Raw genomic sequence first — 20,189 nt, 5'->3', positions numbered from 1 at the left:
TGTAACTACCTCTGAAATTACACTTCTGTTGAATATATTATTATATGTAGTGCAGGGACAGCCTGCAATTGTTAACTTCATGTGGGTACTTTTTATAGAATAAATCAAAAGACAACGACTTCACAAATGGTCATTTGTTTCTGGCAGAGATTTGAGGACTGTGTGGGTGTATGAAGCCAATTTCTACGACAAGGAAAACCAATTCAAAGAGAAGAAAGCAGACTCTGTACAAAAGCATCTGTGTTTTTTTTAATAGTCTTTGAATATTCATATCTGTATCTTAGAAACCCCATAAACATGTTCATGTAAGTGAGTCTTATATAATTTCATACTTGGTGGTAAGCCAAGGCCAATTTGTTAGCACCAATGATTGATTTGCTGTTGTGGGGCTGGAGGTCAAGGGTCAGAAAGTGTCCCCCGTGAATACCGACCACAGCAGCTGGAGCAGCTGCAGAGCGGCAAGGGAATTCTGAGGAATCAACAGGCATGCTGGTGGCCAAGAAGCAAAAAGCCTCTCCCACTTCCACACCCATCTCCCCCACCCCCCACCGCCCCATAGTTCCCGGCTGATGTCAGAATTAGGAAGCCCCTGCCACATGCTGGGTTCAGTGACTTTACAGTGTTTCACCCTTTGGGAGAAAGCCACTTTGCCATAATTCTGGCACATCCTGGTCCAGATAAAATAAGGTAAACCCCAACCTTAAGCAAAACGCCACAATATGACAAATATATAAATTAAGAGTTGGAAAGTGTTTTTTGCAACTAAATCACAATATTCAAGATAAGAAGTATTCGGCTAGATACTAAGTTAAGTGCTTTGTGAACAAGTTATCCTTTGTCCCTGAGATTCAGTGGCCTGAGACAATGCTGAAGAAGTAAGTATGGGTTAGGTTGTAGACTGACCATGTAAAGATGATGGCCAATCACAGAAGACAGGAAGAAATACAAGGATATTTGAGTTATTCTAGAGCTCACACTATATGCAAGTAAATAATGGCAAAAATACATACAGGGAGGCCATTGCACACTTGGGAACAGGTGATGAATTAGACTGGAGTGTTCGCAAGGAGATTCAAGAGTTACTTTGAAGGAGAATTGGAAGAACCTGTTGAGTGACTGACTACAAGGTCAAGGGAGAAAGAGACAGAATGATCCAGTGTTTCTTTCTTAAACAGCTTAGTAGGTAGTAGTGGCATTTATAAAATAAAACAGGTTAATGGGAAATCTTTTAAATCATAGCCTTTGTTAAAGCATGAAAAATAATTTTATTACTTTACCAAAATTCAATGTCGAAGCAAATGCTTAAAATATATGGGTTTTTTTGTGTGTGGGATGAGAAACAAACATGTTTGCTCCCAGTTTTCACTCAAGTATTAAGCATTATTCTCAGCCTGTGAGCACTTGACAGAGGCTATCTCTTCTACAAAGAAACCTGAGATGCTCAATTTGGGAGCTTTTTTTCAGTAAAAATGACGGGCTGACACAGCACCCCGCAAAAGCTGGTGCCCTGTAGTGAGGCTCTAACCTCACAGAGTAAACTGTGATGACTTAGGAACCCAGAGGAACCCCACTTCTTCTAGCTCCTCTCTGAACTCCTATCTTTAATAGACATCATTCCAACACCACACAGGAGCAAGGAAGCTGCATCAGCTGAAAAGAGGTTTTTCTTCCCTTCTCAGGACTATGACCTTTAAGAAATGGCTAAGCCCCCTGAGGTTCTGCTGAGAGCAGCCAGACAGCTGTGCTGAAAGCCTATCCCCATTGAGATCGGGCCCCCAGAAATTATTCTAGTGAAAATTTCCAACTTCATTCATGGCTTTTACCTCTTCACTACTTCCCAAGCTGGTCTTTGTTTGACAACCACAATCAAACGCATGCCACCCCCAATTTAGATTTTGGGCTTACTTCCCTGAGTATGCCAGGGCAGCTATCAGTCACCCTTCTTTTATTAACTGAGTTCTCAGTCTGGATCTCATGTATATATCAGCTTCATTTTGGCTAAGTCTTTCCAAGTGTGTCCACTCTAGCCTTAGGCTAGCCCAGGCTCCCTAGTTCTGACATGTCCCTAACTTTTAAACAACTCCAATTATCATCCTGTTTAGAACATACCAGTCCTTTCTCCAAAATGTAAGCTTAGCTCAAATCCAAGACTTTGGTGTGGAAACAAGGCAGTCACTAAATATATCATCATCTATACTTTCCTTTTTTTTCTTTTCTCTCTCTCTCTCTCTCTCTCTCTCTTTTTTTTTTTTTTTTGTTTATTGCAATGTTCAGTGATTTATTAGTTGCGTAGAACACCCAGTGCTCATCCTAACATGTGCCACCCTTAATACCCATCACCCGGTCACCCCATCCCCTCACCCCCTCCCTCCTGTAATCTGCAGTTAGTTTCCTGGAGTAGACTACCTGGAATAATAAGGTGATTATCAGTAGCCCCCCGCCCCTGGTATTCAGTAACAGAATTTCTTGTAAAGTTTACAGTCACAAAAAAAATCAACTGACTAATTTGTTATTTAACTATAGACTTAGCAAAAGTGTTAACACTGTACATTAATTCAGAGCATAGTGCAAATAAATGTATAAAGAATAAAACACATTTTAGTGGAGTAAAAACTTCAAGATTATCAAAATAGACTTGAGATTTTCTTTTTAAAAGCAAAAATACATTTATAATTATAAAATACATCACATACCTCCTTCCATCTGTTGGCTTTCCATGAAGGGCATCTGACCGATCTACAAGCTTTGTGAGTTCGAGGTTTCTGTAGATGACTACAATATTTTTCTTCTAATTTCCCTTGGAATTGGTCAATGCAAAGCACCTCACGGTACTTTAAACCTTTACCACAAGAAGCTGAGCACTAGAAAATAAACATGAATACATTTAATTTTATCTTGACTAATTTATCTTCAAAATGTATAAAATGAAGAATCAAAACATCATTGCTTTGATGTTTTCATTAAGATATACTTTGATATTTTTAATTAGAAAGAATTTATAATCTGTCCATCTGCCCTGGACCATCAATGGATATTGATACCATAAGGTATTCATTAATTCCATAAAAAGTACTGATTGTCTACAGTATACCAAGCATTCTTCTGGGATGTAAATGTTTTAGATCTTTTAAGGGTAAAGACTATCTGAAGCTAACTCTTGTTATCATACATGATGATTAAATTTTAATTTTGTATGGTCACCACCTATTCTATTTGTAACCCCATGTTTCCCACACTGCAAAGTATACTTTGGATGTTAAAAAAGTGCAATGATTTTTCAATGCAGGGATGGAGAAAAGAGAAAAGTCATTTTTTTAAGTGCTGAAATTCAGTTCAACTTTGTTTTTTGCATCAATCTCAGAAAATATCTCTCTGTACCATTAACTTTCCAATATATTCAGTTAAAAAAATAACTAAAATCTCTGTAAAGATGTAAGTGAAATAATAATTTGACTTCATTTTTCAGCAAGTTGCCATTTAAAGAATGAGGCCAGGACAATGTAGTGAGAAGAGCTTGGGCTCCGGTATTGAATACCAGGTTTGCCTCTTACTCCTTGCGTGACCCCAGACACATTTCATCACCTGTCCAAGACTCCATTTCCTCATTTATAAAATGGAGATAATAACCACAATATTACAGCTTTATTATGCAGATGAGATCAAGAATACGAAAGATCTAATCCAATCCTATTACACGTGGTGCATCCTCAGTAAATATTAGCTTCCTCTTCTACTACTGTCCTTTACATAGTCTCAGGATGTTGGCAATTTTCAGCGTGATATATGTACCAGGGAAAAGTTAAGTAAAGACATGGATTCCAGACAACTCCTCTCATACCTCTGAGACAGCTGTTCACATATGGTTTCATTTAGAAACATATACTGAGTTCAGAGAACATTAGATAATATATTATACATTTTATCTATCAGTTCAAAGACAGACTATCTAATACAGATATTAGATGCTTAAAACATTTTAAATAAAAAATAGTGAGGGTATAATTTATCTTTTTATATTATCTGCAATACTATATCTCATTTTTGTAGGCAATTAATTTAATATAGTGCCTTGATTTTTAAGACTTATTACCATATCCAAAATGTTCTCTTTAACACAGCCTTACATGTCACTTAGAACATACTTAATTCTGTGAAAATCTCTAAGGGATGTTCATAACCTGTATTAAGCATGCATTCTTCCTATTGACTTTCTCTTTTGGATCTACTTATATGCTCTACTCTTCCTGACTTGGGTTCTTCTCAGTTTTGTCTTCACTATTTTTCAAAGAGTATGGGATGATTTACCCCAAAAATATCACATATTATTGAGTATCAAGCATATATCATCAAGAAGTATATGTACATGTTCACACATGGAAAAAATGTTTTTCTCCTTAGGTATATATTGTTTTTTCTAACCTTTGGGATCTTTAGAACAGAAGAACGTTCATTACTCTTCCTGTTAGCCTCTTTTAAAAAGTAAGCATTACTGTGAATATTTAAGAACAACAAGTTGTTCTATGGAAGATGTAAAAATATAGTATCTTATTCATTCTGTGAATATTGAGTTTCTACCATATACCAAGAGTTGCAGACACAGATTCATTAAACATCTCTTGCTTTTGCCCTTGATTTATTCTTAAAGTGCTCAGAATCTATTTTATTTTATTTTTTCCTTAAATTTGTTATTGTTATGTTAATCACCATACATTACATCGTTAGTTTTTGATGTAGTGTACCATGATTCATTGTTTGAAAGTGCTTAGAATCTAAATGACACATATCATCGATTAGATGAATAATACCAAAATAGATCTTAGATAATATTAAACCCAATAAAGACCAGGAAAAAACACATTAAAACAATACAATAAAAATTATGGATTTAAGGAATTCTGAAAAGTAGCCATTCCTTTCTGGGATGTTTGGTAAGTACTCAAGGAGAAGGTGGTATTTAAACTCAGTTTTGAAGAAGTAGGCTTGCTGATGGAAAAGATGGATGGCCATATATTTGTTTAATATCCTTATCTGGACATTGCCCACATGTCTGGTTTTGTAAAATTCTCAGAGTTCTAATAGTGCCAAGAATCCAAGAATCACACAGTAAGTATGCAGTACATTATTGATATTTCTGATAAGAATGATCAATTCATTTACAAAACTATGTACTATAAGAGGGAATACTGAAGATTCTCCTTTAGAATTGAGCAATGTATTTCGTCAATGAGCAATATCTAAGAATGGAATGTAAACTCACACACTGTAGTACACTATCAAAGATTATTCTTCACAAGACTGAAGAGTGTCTCCTACTCTAACTCAAGATCATCTTTCTCTTCTTCATTATTCTAATCTTTAACCAAGACTATTATTAAACATAATTTTAAACATTTTTTTGCTCAAAAACTGACAATGGCTATTATCTTTCATAGTAAATCAAAACTTATATTCTTCTTTGTTTTCTTGATCCACTAAATTTCAGTCAACATACCTTTCTGACCTTATAGTCTGTTACTTTTCAACATGTAGAGTTGCTCTACTTGGGCATATTATATTCACTCAACAAGAGTGCCCAATTCATGTTACTTCCTTTTACCTCAACTAGTCACTTCCCCTGGTGCTTTCTAAATGTGACTTATCCTTTAAGTTCTAAGTCAGTCCCATGTCTAGGGTAAATACATATCAATCTTTCACTTCTCTGAATTCTGAGTCTCACTCTGTTTTTTAGCACTTCATCATTTTCTACTTTTGTCACGTACTTTATCTACCCAGACTTCTGGAGGTCAAGGACCTTTTAGAGGTTACCCACATCACCCACAAAATGGCAGGTATAATAAATATTGGCTGATTAATTGATGTTGATCCTTGGCGTAAGCAATTCTTATTTGTTTTTGTTAAACTCTAAAGTAATTTATTAAAACATTTTCAATTCCTTGAAATATATTTATTGGTTTATAAACACAAAGTTTCCCTAGGAAAGATAGACAAAAAGTACAAAATAAAAGAATTGCAAAATAAATTATGCTTGGTCACACTTTTAAAGTAGAGCTTTATTTCCTCAAGTTTTGAAGAGGAGTAAATACATAATTTTATCATGTCTGATGAATTCCGTGTGAGGATTTAAGTGAAAGAGAACATGTTTTACAAAGAATAATGTTTTAGTTGGAATGAGGTAGTCATAAAGTAAGTAACTAGTGAAATGCTACCATCTTTCTCTCAAACCACAATACATTCGGAGTTGTAAAGATACCACAAAAGAGCTCACTTGATGGGATATTCAAACATGACAATTCTTTTCTCTGGCACCCCAGCAATTTGTTTTGTTTTGTTTTGTTTTTTTGTTTTCTCTATTTTATATTCCTGATACCATCCTACTCCCTTGAGATTTTATTAACACTGTATATTTTCCAGGATTCTTGTCAAAAGAGCTCTTAAAAATAACCCCTATTGTCCTTAGTTGACATAGTCTTAAATTCTGAGATATATTTTCATGAGTACCATGGAATGGTAGCTATAGGATACAATCTACTTCAGCAGTAGCAACATTATGGGGCGCCTGGGTGGCTCAGTCGTTAAGCGTCTGCCTTCAGCTCAGGTCATGATCCCGGGGTCCTGGGATGGAGCCTGAATCTAATTGGGCTCCCTGCTCCGCAGGAAGCCTGCTTCTCCCTCTCCCACTCCCCCTGCTTGTGTTCCCTCTCTCGTTCTCTCTCTCTCTGTCAAATAAATAAATAAAATCTTTAAAAAAAAAGAAAAGAAAATGTTAAAAAAAAAAGTAGTAACATTAAATACAAGTAACCTGAACTATTCCTGTAAATTAGGTAAAGACAGATGTGTCTGTAAGGAAAAGAAAATATTTGAAACAAATGTAGAATTTGCAAGCCCTAAAAATGCAGTAGAATCTCCAGAATTGTGCAGGTTGGATGGCACTTTCAATTCCAAGTTGGAGTTTTGGAATTAAACATTCTAATATGATTAACTCTGGAACAAGTCTATTTTTGTTTTTAAAGTTGCACATAATTCCAGAATAAGATTACTTTTGATATTTGAGGTGTGGATTATAATTTTGTTTGTTAAGAATATTACAGAAGAGTGAATTGACAGTTTGTGAAAGATGTTGATTCTAAACACTTAAATTGTTAAACAAAATAGAACAATGAAGTTTATTTAGCTCCCATTTTAGCTCCCATGCTTCTGTAGTAAAGTTAAAAAGTTAAAACTTTTTAATGGAAAATTTTCACCATAGCTATTTTGCAAGAGAATTTTTTTAATGTTTTGGTGATTATATGTTAAATGTCTTTATAACACTATTACAAAACAAGATTTATCTATGAAATGATATAATAAGGAAAAGATAGTTTCAGATCAAGACAGATCATAAATTAGATATTTTGTGGGATAAAATACTGGTATGTATGCATTCATGCATGTATGTTTTATCTATTTTTTTTTTACTTCTAAGAAGCCTGTAACATTCTCTGAATAAAATAAAGAGGCTGCATCTGAACCCCAGGAACAGCATGGTTTTTGAAATCTTCAGCAAGCTAGTAACACCTCCATATCTAAGAGAAGAGCCCAATTACAGTAAAACCTTAGGTATGAGTTTTATACAATTACTCAGTAATTAGGGGTGTTCCCCACATTGGTTGAACACTATTTTAAATTGAGCTCTCCTCAGTTATTAAAGAAGTAAAACATTAACATGGTTAGAAGAAATAGCCAGAATATACTAGAATAGGGTATTCCTGTGTTTAAACAAAAAAATGACAAAATATGAATATTAAGAGCAGGATGTCAACTCTGTAAAATAGTACTGCTACTGTTCCTTTAATTCAATGCATATGTGCACTAAAAAGTAAGACACCAAATCTATCAACAGAGACCCTATTCATAGTATTTCCTGAAAGATTATATTTAGAGTTTTGAAGTTAAATGGAGTTTGAAAATTCTTTTTAACCTGTTACAGACATTCTTGACTACGCAGCTTTAATAAACCAAGATAGCGTTTGGTCCTAAAAATAATCACTACCTAAATAGTTCATGTTCTATTGCATTGCCTCTAATTTAAAATTTGCAACTTCAGACGTTTAACATTTTTTATAAAGATTTTTATTTATTTATTGAGAGAGAGCGAGAATGGTAGAGAGAGAGCACGAGAGGGAAGAGGGTCAGAGGGAGAAGCAGACCCCCTGCTGAGCAGGGAGCCCGATGCGGGGCTCGATCCCGGGACTCCAGGATCATGACCTGAGCCGAAGGCAGTCGCTTAACCAACTGAACCACCCAGGCACCCCAGATGTTTAACATTTTTTAAAGTCAGATTCATGTGCAAAAATGTTTTGAGTCCCAACTTAAAGGACATAGAAATATATTATTAACAAACATATCCAGAAAACTTTTTTTGCATTCACATCATTGTGCTAATTATAACATTTTAATTTCTATTTCATGTTCTAAAATGTTACTTCTAAATATATATGTATATTGTACATACGTATATATTTAATGTACACAATGAATTTACAGTTCTAAGCTAATATGATTATCTCATGTGTAATTAATTTGGCTAATTCAATTGGAAGTACTATTTAAAGATAATTTATTATAAGATAATTGTTAATATTTTCTAAATTATGGCTTTGGAAAATATCTGTGATTATTTTCACTTTCAAATTTAAACCCTGAAGTAAAGTTGCAATAATTAATGCTAGTAAGCTACAGAAATTTTCACTTATCATATAATATTATTTTCTACACATAAAATATTAGAAAATCAGAATGAAAAATCACCTCAGTGAAAGATAACTAAAATACTCAGTCATTGGGTTAGTTTTCTTCAGTAATAAGATTTAATGAACAATCACTACAAACATGGCCAGAGTTTATTTTGCTGTATGAAATAGTAATTCTAATTCAAAATGTAAACACTATCTGTAGCAAAAGAAATAGGAAGAACTCTCATTAGTTTAAGTCGTGTAATTTATTCTTTTAGCTTTCTAATAGTATAGTTTGTATGTACTATAAAGGGGTAATGAACACTTCAGACTCTTCTATAAAATCTGTTTAGCAAGTGGAACTCATCTAAAGAGTTCCGAAACAGAGTTTTTGACTCATTGAGTAACAGAAATCTTTGCAATCATATGGTAACGGGAAAAAATGTTATTGTCAATATGAGAATAATATAAATCTTGACTAATTTCAACAATTCTTTTGGGGCCATTATTGTAAGTTTACTTTTTCTTAATGTCTTTATACAAATCACAACAACTGGGACGTTACTTTTGTAAGACCATACGGCACATTCTGTGATGAAAACACCACTCTTGTCCCCTGGGAGCCTACATCCAGAATCATGAGAATCTGCCTCCCTGGGTGGAACAAAGTAGAAAACTATTCCGTGTGGGTAGACCATAAAAAGATAAAGATCAGAAAAACAACTAAAGCATACCTTTAAAAAATATTGACTTTTAAGGCATTACTATGGTAATATTTACAAAATGCTTAAAATCAAGTGCCAGCAGACTAGCAGGATTTACCATTTCAAGTTTCTACAAATGTTTTTGTGCTAGTTGTGGGAGTTAACAGAAATAAAGCCAAGAAGTTTGCTTTCAAGTAGGGTTATAAAGGTCTGAAAAGGAATATGTACAGAGAATTCTCAGATGAGAAGTAAAAAATGAGATCTATGAATGCTTTGATATGACAAAGTCAGAGTTGAAATTAAAAGAACAATATCCATTGGACATATTTATGTCTATTTATCATATGTAATAATAGTTGTGATGCAAGAATATTTTAGGGATTAATTTCAATGAATTTAAGCGAATTTCAAAATTATCTTAATTAGATTAAAAATGAATTCTTTATGTCAAGTTTCAGGTGGGGTTTCCTGGCTTTTACTATTGGAAGCAGAGGAAAGAATAAAAGGGCATGGGATTTGGAATCGGACACCTACATTTGAATCTCCATTGTCAGTAGTTGAGCAACCTTGGGCTAGATGCTTAACCTTGCTGATCTTCAGTTATCTCCTCAGAGTGTGGCAATAATAATACCTACCTTAGGGTAGTTGTGAGATTAAAGGGTAACATATGAATAACCTAAAACAGTGCTTGACACAATTCTCTAAATGAATATTAATCTTCCATTCCCCTTTCTTTTTCTTCCTTTCCTAATCCTGAGGAGATATAAAGTGGTGAAAATACAATCAATGACATGGATTTCTCTATGAAACACTTGAATGGAACACAGGATTGTTCAAGGCTCATACATTCAGATTTCATTCAATGGTAACCACCCCAATGGAATTCCAGGAAGAGTCTATCTTGCTTTCCCGGAAAAAACTCTGCTTACCTAGATACTGAAAAGCACATCAGATGCACGTTAAATTATAGTCACAGTCAGCATAAGGAAGAGAAACTGGAAGGGAATGCAAATAGACATCTGGTTAAAGAAGTTAACCAGTTTCAGGTAAAATTGGCGGAGTGACCATATGTATTCATCTCCCCTTCATCAGTTTTTTTTCATCCCACAAAGTCAGAGTGAATCAAATAGATTTCAATAACTGTGGAAGATCTAAAGAGGATAAAAGGAATGAAGAAGACCAATATGAAGGAAGACAAACTTGCACCTGCAGAGACAAGAGGCTCAGCAATGGATGCAAGGAGGGGTGCTGCTACTCTTCCACTCCTCATTAGCCAGATCAGCGGCTTCTTCTCTGCAGAAGTTAAATGTGTGCGTGGGGGAGCTTTTGCATTGGGAACGCTGAAGGAAAAATAGTGGAATTCCACACATCGAACTCTTGACCCTTATTTACTCTCCCTGCCCATATTATTCTTGCTTGCAGACAGGGTATTAGAGGGTCCTTCCCTGAGAAACTGGGTCTCCAAAAGAACAGACCTTCAAGTATTGACTTATAGGGAAAATCAGTTACTAAACTCTATGCAAATGTAGAGTTTCCAATCAATTCTCTAGTGCCTTATTTTTAAATAATAATGAGCTGCAGAAAATCACCAACTTTTGAAGAAAATCTTTGGTAGGAAAAGCAGAAAACCATTCACACCATCACCTTATGAAGGTTAAAGAGATAATCAAGAATCACCCCTCCAAAAACTATAATTAATGTAAGAGAGCAAATACTGTATGATGAAATAAGAATAGGTTACTATGACCCCAAAATAATCAGAATGCAAGAAAAGCCTCCTGGTAATTAAAAACATAACTAAAATAACTCAGGAGATGGTTTAGATATTGACAGTTTCCCACTGAGTAAAACCAAATGACAAAGATAGGAGAATATAATGAGAAAGGATCAATCCAAGAATTCTAATATCCAACTAGAATGAATTCAATAAAGAAAACCATTGCATAGAAATTATTAAAAAAAAAATTCTGAACATGTCTCCTTAATGAAAGGGGGCCTAAAAAATGACTAGCAAACTGAATTTTAAACACACAAAGTTGCCTCATCATGAAATATTAGAATGACAGGGATGAAGATACCAAAAGCTTCAGCAGCATAGAGAGATAATGGTACATAGAACAGATCAGAATTCAGAATCATCAGAGTTCTCAATAAATAGGTCAGAATGCTGGAAGATAATGTCTAAAAAATTCCAAGGGAAATTTTTTTTTATTTCACTCATGTGGAATTTAAGAAACAAAACAAAGAAAAAAGATAAAGAGAAAAAAGCAAAGAAAAAAAAACCCACACCAGACTTTTAAATATACAACCAAAATGGTGGTCGCCAGAGGGGAAGTGAGTGGGAGATGGGTGAAAGAGACAAGGGGGGTTAAGCGGTATGAACTTCCAATTACAAAATAAATAAGTCACAGAGAAGTATAGCACACTAGATGTATGCACCCCTATGTTTATTGCATTATTTACAATTGCCAAGATATGGAAGCAACCCAAGTGTCTATCCATAGATGAATGGATAAAGATGTTGTGTATATATACAATGGAATCTTACTTGGCTATAAAAATGAATGAGATCTTGCATTTGCAGCAACATGGATGTAATGCTAAGTGCAATAAGTCAGACAGAAAGACAAATACCATATGATTTCACTCATATGTGGAATTTATGAACAAAGAAAAAGCAGACAAAAAAACACTCAAATACAGAAACTTCGTGGTTGCCAGAGGGGCAGTGGGTGGGGAGATGAGTGAAATAGATAAAAAGAATTAAGAGTACACTTATTGTTATGAGCACTGAGTAATGTATGGAATTATTGAATTATATTGCACACTGGAAACTAATATAACACTATATGCTAATTATACTTCAATAAAAATTATAGAAAAAAATTGAGGGAAATTATTCTCAAACTAGAATTCTATAACCATTCAAATTATTAATCAAATACGAGGATTGATTAAGACCTTTTCAGGTTTGCAAGATGGAAAAATGTTATCTCCTGTTTTTCTTTTTTTAGGAAGATGTGTAAATGTGTTTGAGAGAGGAAATTTTAAAAGAAATATCTGATGCAAGAAAATGTCATCAAAATTGAAGATGAGTAAAACCACTTTCACTTTTTGAGAGAATGGGACAACAAGGTTAAGTTCATCCAGGCCAGATCAGAGAAGGAAGATTTTATCTTGGAGGAGGGTGTCTGTCTGCAAGGCATCTAGGAAAAAAGAAATATCTGGGTATTTAAGAAAAAATGTTCATGGAGATTTTACATACCTGTTCAGGCACTTGAAAGGAACACTAGTGGTTGGACATTTAAAAAAACTAAGCAATTTTTTAAACAAAGGTATTATCAACTCCAGGAAAATTAAAGAGTTGTATAAGGAAGGAACAGAGCCCAACAGTATAGACACTGGCATAGGAGCACTATTAACTGAAATTTATTTGGAAGATAGGATTAGTGGCCTATATAAGAGAATCAAAATCTCAACCTCTATTAAATGAAACCAATAGGTAATGTTTTTCGATGCAACAAGAAACAGCAGGAAAAGCCTATTAATTTGAAATATGGAAGCAAATACCAGAAAACAGAAGGATTTAAAGATTATTTCTGGGGTAGGAAAGACTGCAACCTGAGATAGCTTTTTCTTTATCAACATTTTAGTACCATCTCTTAACTATGTACATGTGTCACATCAATAAGACTATTCAAAAATTATAATCAATAATATTTTGTTCATTAATGAAGATTAAGGTCAAACTGGAGAGTTGTCTCTAGAGGTATGTTCTAGAGCCCTAGGCCCACCCTGTCATGGAGGAAGTTATTAGCTATTTTATGAAGACAAAGTATGCTTCCTGATTTACTTGTGACATGAAGTTGAGAGAACTTATTTAAAAGTCACATATGAGATTTTAAATAAAAACTTGAAACTAACAAAAAAAAGTCAGGCATGAGAATTAAAAAGTAAATGAATTGAGGCTACAATGAAAAGAAATAGAATAGAAATCAAACTTCTACACCCTGACTTAAAAATATTATCTACTGCTAAGGATAAATAAAATGATTAATGACAGTATCACATATAGGTTTATACTGATGTAAGATCAGTATAAGAAAAACTGGGTGACTACTAAAAACAAATTTGATGCAATATTTTATATATTGGGTGCAGCATTCACACCAAGGATTGCAATATTCTTTACAGCTAGACCATTTTGCTAATAAATGAAATGCTAAATGTCACATTTTGAGAGTAATAACAAAGGATTTTGGGATAGTTAAAGAGTTAAAACAGATATATTTAACCAGGAACACAGAAGAACAGCTCTCTTCAAATATTTGTCCTGTGGAGGAGGAATTTAATACAGTCTTACTTCAGTGTGCAGAATGAGAATTACAGGTGAATCTTTCATACATAATGGTTTCAGCTCAAAATGAAGAACAATCATATGGTTTTCCTGAAAAGAAGTAGGCTATATTGTATTGTGGTATGGTCTCCAATTTTAGAAAGATTCGTTAGACATGGAAACTGTGTATACTTCAGTTGAGAAAATTGAATTTATGCTTTGTGTAGAATATGAAAATTGAAATTCTCTCCCAATTTTAAAGATGGGATACCAAAAGAAAAAAAAAAAAGAAACACCAGTGTTTTTCAAGTATTTTAAGAATCACAATTTAACTCTTTAGATATGTATTTAATGGGTTGACTTAGAAAAATTCTATTGTTTGCTCAAATGAGAAAATGTAATTTTTTTTTTTTTTAAGAGCGAGCGAGCTTGGGGGTGGGGAGAAGGGCAGAGGGAGAGAGAGAGAGAATCTTAAGCAGGTTCCATGCTCAGCATGGAGCCTGATGTGGGGCTTAATCTCACAACACTGAGGTCATGACCTGAGTCAAAATCAAGAGTCAGACGCTCAACTGAGGCACCATGCATCCCAAGAAACTGCAAATTTCTGCATACCTGGATTATGGGGGCATCTTTGGTAGAAGGAAAATAGGTCATTCCTTAGTTCTTAAGAATTATCGAATAAAAATTTAGTTTCTGAGAAAAGAGGCTTCCAGAAAGAATCTTTTTATTATCTTAACCACAAGCTAAAATTTTTTCAACTAATTTCTCTTTTAAAAAGTTCTGTAGAGTTTTCCTAAGTTTCCTATATTAAAAAATATATTAAATATATTAAATATATTAAAAAAACATTTCCATATGTATAAGTGATATTTACTCATAAGTTTTCTCTATGTTTTGACTTACAAACTATAAAATATTCTCATAGCTCGAATGACAAATTTGAAGACTATATTGAACTTCATAAAATGCAAAAAAATATCCAAAGCTCTCAATATAAACCATAATCTTAAGTGACTTACTCTAACATATCTAAATAAAGGGAATACCTTAACATAACAAAATTGGATATTAGGATGATTTTCATGTATAAATTGTGTGGCGGCAAAAGAAGCTAGACTTTCTACCAAAATATACCCACACATTAAAGATGTTGAAGAATTATGAGAATTCTAAACCTAAGAACAGAAACCACATCTATGTTTACTGAACAAGTATATGCCATGTAGAAAAAAAAATGAGAAAATATATACAAAGATCTTTTAAATATGCAATCTGTTTTATATGAATGAGATAGTTGAATTTTGTTTTACAAAAATAACACAGAAAGGAAAGCTTCATGTAATAGAGCTCTTTCTTCAAAATTTTTGTTGTTGCTCTGATACTATGGGGTATCCCGTGGGTCAACATAGATAAGGGCATCCTCCCAGTTTCATCTAAAATTGAAATCTTGCCAATTTCAGCAAAGAAATGCTGGCATGGAGACAGTAGCCCATATGAGCTACTGTTTTTGAGCCTGGTCCCTAATACTGAAGAAATGCTCAGGAGTGAGGAAGGAGCCATGCCTGATTAACTTCCATACTACTAGATGTGAAAGTCCTCCAAAAGCCCAGGAATCAACACTAAAGAACTTTCCCTTAGGTGGAAGAATGGGGACTCTCTCTGCTGGCAGAATAGGGAGTCATTTTTTTTAACGTGGCCGTACAAATTGACTTTTATTCTTTCATTCTCCTAAAAATATAGTACATTACCATTTAGAGAGCATAATTTGCATTTTAATTCTTACACTATATTTAATGGTATCCCAAACAGAATATTAAACATAGAAAACGCTCTCTGGTTCTACCTATCGAATATTATATTTGGGTTTATGATAGATAAAATCTATAATGGAAAAAAAACTTCCATAAATATATGTTTATACCTTGAAAAATATTACAAGCTAGTAACGGAAATGATTCTGCTTTCGGCAGGTCTTCTTCTGACAATTTTTTTTTAAAGATTTTATTTATTTATTTGACAGAGAGAGAGACAGTGAGAGAAGGAACACAAGCAGGGGGAGTGGGAGAGGGAGAAGCAGGCTTCCCGCCGAGCAGGGAGCCCGATGAAGGACTCGATCCCAGGACCCTGGGATCATGAGCTGAGCTGAAGACAGACGCTTAACCACTGAGCCACCCAGGCTCTCAGTTCTCCTGACAATTTTAATGACTGCACCAAAGTTATGTTCCACAGAAATCTAACTGCTTGATACAATATTTCAATTATTTATATTTTGGAACCAATTTATAGTATTTGCTACTAAATAAGATCCATTAAGATGAACATTTGTCTCAAAAATAAATTATGACAATCATCTCTACTTCTTGTGATGAGTACTGGGTGTTATAAGTGATGAATCACTAAATTCTACACCTGAAACTAATATTACATTGTATATTAACTGGAATTTAAATAAAAATTTGGAAAGGAAAAATAAAAACATTTATAGCTAAAAAAACGAAAGGCATTTATATATGGCCAACTTTTTTAGCCTTCTGTAAAATTCTTATATGTGACTCAAAGATTTTTATCTGATAAAATGTTTTTAATTTATAATTCTCAAAGGCCTTTTTGTTTCATATTTAGTTTACATAATTACTAATTATTAATATAATGCATTTATATTTCAAATCTTCATATTAAGAGCCAATTAAAATCACTAATTGTCCTGGGGCGCCTGGGTGGCTCAGTTGGTTAAGTGTCTGCCTTTGGTTCAGGTCATGATCCCGGGATCCTGGGATCCAGCCCCGCATCGGGCTCCCTACTCAGTGGGAAGCCTGCTTCTCCCTCTCCCACTCCCCCTGCTTGTGTTCCCTCTCTCACTCTCTCTCTCTCTGTCAAATAAATAAATAAAATCTTTAAAAAAATCAATCTTTGTCTTAAAATAATCATTCCAACTTGCTTCAATATTAGTTTTTTCATTGCTTTTCCTTATACTCGGTTCTTTCATATTCAGTCACTAAAATCTTTTCCAGATAGTAAGCAACAGCAATCTGTCAGTGTATTGAACAGCAAGTTGTAAGATATATAAAATGTATGCTTTAAAAACAATAAAACCAAGCACCTGGGTGGCTCAGTCGGTTAAGCATCTGCCTTTGGTTCATGTCATGATCCCAGTGTCCTAGGATCAAGTCCCACATTGGGCTCCTTGCTCCGCGGGAAGTCTGTTTCTCTCTCCCTCTACCCCTGCCCCTGCTGGTGTTCTTTCTCTGTCTTCTCTAATAAAATCTTTAAAAATAAATAAATAAAAACAATAAAACAAAAATGAAACAAAATATCTACCTTCCAAGTCAAGACAGAGATATTATGTCCAAAATTTCCATGTCCTTCACAATAGCACCCTTCCCTCCTTTTTCAGGGACTACTGCAACCCCTAATTTTTATTAATTATATCCTTCCTTTTCTACATAGTTTTAAAATTATGTTGTATCTGTAAGGTTTCAAACTGGAAAGGAAAACCACTATGAATATTATGAAATATGAGTTGTATTATATGAATTGGTCCTTACACAACTGTGGGAGGAGATGAGGAAGAAGTCAAAAAAGGATCAGAAAAAATAACTAACCATGGTATTATTAACAGGTCAGAGCTGGCAGGATGCTAGGCATGTCCAGCTACTAGAGCGGAAGTACAAAGAGGCTTGGTGGAATATTCAAGGGAAGGTTATCGGCTCTTGGGCTATTGCCTCATATGTAATATGCATGTAAGTTTCCTCCATATCGTCTATAGTCTGATAACTCACTTCTTTTTAGTGCTGAATAAAAGTCCATTGCCAGGATGTACCACAATTTATCCATTCATCACTAAAGGACATTTTTGATGCTTCCAATTTTTGGCAATTGTAAATAAAGCTGCTATAAACAACAAAAATGTATTTTTTATTCTCTACTAGCTGCGATATGTAATAACTAATGCCTCTTATCTCCTGATCCATTCCTATTGTTCTCCCCCATACCAAGTGCTTTGTAAATATCACTAACACACAGTAACTGCTATGTAAATATCTACTGAGTAAGTTTAATAGAAAGTCAGGGAGATTAAAAATTTAAAAGTTTGATAATATCAAGTGTTGACAAGGATGTGAAACAACTGGAATTCTCAATCAACCACCCCCAGAAAATGGGTATTTACTAAACCCAAACCTATGCATACACTAAGATTCAACTCCTGTCTACATATGCAAAAGATCTGCATACACATACTTGCCAAAAAACAAATGTGAGACATGTTCTTAACAGCATTATTTGTAAGTCTCAAAGTTAAAACAATCCTAAACGCTTTTCAACTGAATAATCATGTAACATATTTGCTTATTTATAAGTCATACAAAGTATATTCCTACTAGATTGCAATGACAAACTATAATTACATGAATTTCACAGATGTAATATTTTGACTCTCAAATTATCTAAGTTCTATTTATATAAAGTTCAAAGGCAGGCAAATGTATCTATGATATTTGATGGCTGAATAGGAGGGGTTACCCTTGTGGGGGGATCGTGACTACAATGGGGTACATGGGGGAATTTCTAGGGTGCTGATATTCTTGGTTTGGGTGCTGACTACACAAGTGTGTTCACTTTGGAAAATTCACTGAACTGTAACTTTGATTTGAAATTTTGCTGGATATAATATTTCCATAAAAGTTTACTTAAAAAAAAATCTCCAGTCCAAATTGATTTCTCTTTATACTAGAGTATAACTTTCTTCAGTAGATCTTGTTTCAGATAGTTCAGTGTGTTATCAGCCTAATATGCTACTTGGGTTTTCAGCTCCTTGAAGAAAGAGAATTCTTGGATAAGTGATAATAAGCAAAATACACCGAGCCTCTATGTAATAGGCCGTAATGCTAACCACCTTAACTACTGTTCCATTTAACCCGAAAAAATGTTCTCTTTAGGTAGTCATTGTTTTTATTCCAAGAAAACAAAATCTTAGAAATATTAATTTGCCAAAGTTCCTTCCATGAACTCAAACCTAGGCATTCTACTACCACAATGCTTACTCCTAACCACAAGATCTAGGATAAACTTAGTATGTATATTGCAGCAGGCTTAAGAATAATGATCTCTCTCCAAATTCTTCTGGTAAACAGAAGTTTACATTTCTCTTGGTAAAATCAAGATTACATTCCCTTATGTAAGACTAACGAAAAACCAGTTTATGCACCATCAAACTGCAGTTTGTAATGCTAGTACTCCAGATTAACCTTGACTCATTGTCCAAACTTAATTGATCTCAAAAGCTTCCATCATGACTTTTCTCAACTTTATTCTCTTGACAATAAAGCTCTTGACAGGATGTTCTCTTGTATATCTTTTCCTTCCATCTCCAAATGCCACCTCACCTCTTGACCAAAAATAGTCCCACCAATACCCCTCCTGGCTGCTTCTACTCCACAATTTAAGTGTTATAACTATAAATATGTGAATAACTGAATGGTCCCTAAATCATCACCCTTAACTTTAAGAAGAGACCCCTCTTGGACTCCCCATCTCCAGGCTGTCATTTTCAATGTGCTTATATCTTATGAGAATTGCCTAATAATCTTCCTAAAACTCAGCTTTAACACCCACTCCAAAATTTTAATGGTTAATATATATTCAGAATTTTTAAATTTTTAAAAATCTCTTAAGCATGATCCTTATTAATCCTCCTTGATATGACCCCAAGTCATAACTTTTTCTTCAAGTTATTTAAATTGCAGTTAACCTACAGTGTAATATTAATTTCAGGTGTAGAATTTAGTGATTCAACACTTACAACACCCAGTGCTCATCATCAACACCTCTCCTTAATCCCCATCACCTATTTAATCCACCCCCACCCACCTCCCTTTTGGTAACCATCAGTTTTCCCATAGTTAAGAGTCTGTTTCTTGGTTTTCCTCTTCCTACCCCGCACCGCCCATGTACATTTGTTTTCTTAAATTCCACATGTGAGTGAAATCATATGGTATTTGTCTTTCTCTGACTGCCCAAGTCATATTTCTAAACTTATGCTCACCCCATGTCTCTCACAAACCAATTTGTATTAATCAAGATGAACCACTTTTTTGGTCTCTGGTTTTGCTAGGGAATGGTCTTCCACCCCAACTCAAGTTCTATCCATCATGGCCAATGCATTCTCCTCCATAAATCCTTTCAAGTTCCTGCAACTGAAGGCATACTTTCTCTGACTTCCATGACATGTTTCTGCCTTGTTATTTGTGTGTATATTTAATTTCCCCTGAACTGTGAGTACTTTGAGGAGAATATGTCATTCTTTAGTTTTCTACAAATCCTAGCCCAGTGCCTGATATAGGAAGGTTCTTAATGATCTCAAGTAGATCGGTAGATTTTTTTTTTTTTTGGCAGTTCAGTGACTACCATTGCCTTCATAGTTACTTCCAAAGTCTGAGT

General features: G+C 34.4%; 1 protein-coding gene across 2 annotated transcripts in view; it reads right to left on the bottom strand.

Moving 5' to 3' along the window:
* The window catches only part of ADAMTS20 (ADAM metallopeptidase with thrombospondin type 1 motif 20), a 168,941-nt gene that overhangs the window by 48,421 nt on the left and 100,331 nt on the right, over positions 1-20,189 (bottom strand). For both annotated transcript variants that reach the window (XM_025883395.2, XM_073882102.1), the window contains one exon: positions 2,694-2,861. In XM_025883395.2, coding sequence (XP_025739180.1) covers positions 2,694-2,861 — 168 coding nt within the window. The remainder of the gene's footprint in view (positions 1-2,693; positions 2,862-20,189) is intronic.

The sequence above is a fragment of the Callorhinus ursinus genome, unplaced genomic scaffold (assembly GCF_003265705.2).
Source record: "Callorhinus ursinus isolate GAN/ISIS: 27379988/994484 unplaced genomic scaffold, GSC_fseal_2.0 scaffold44, whole genome shotgun sequence".
NCBI lineage: Eukaryota > Metazoa > Chordata > Mammalia > Carnivora > Otariidae > Callorhinus > Callorhinus ursinus.
Note: the sequence above shows the minus strand (reverse complement) of the source record. Positions and strands in the feature narration are given on the sequence as shown.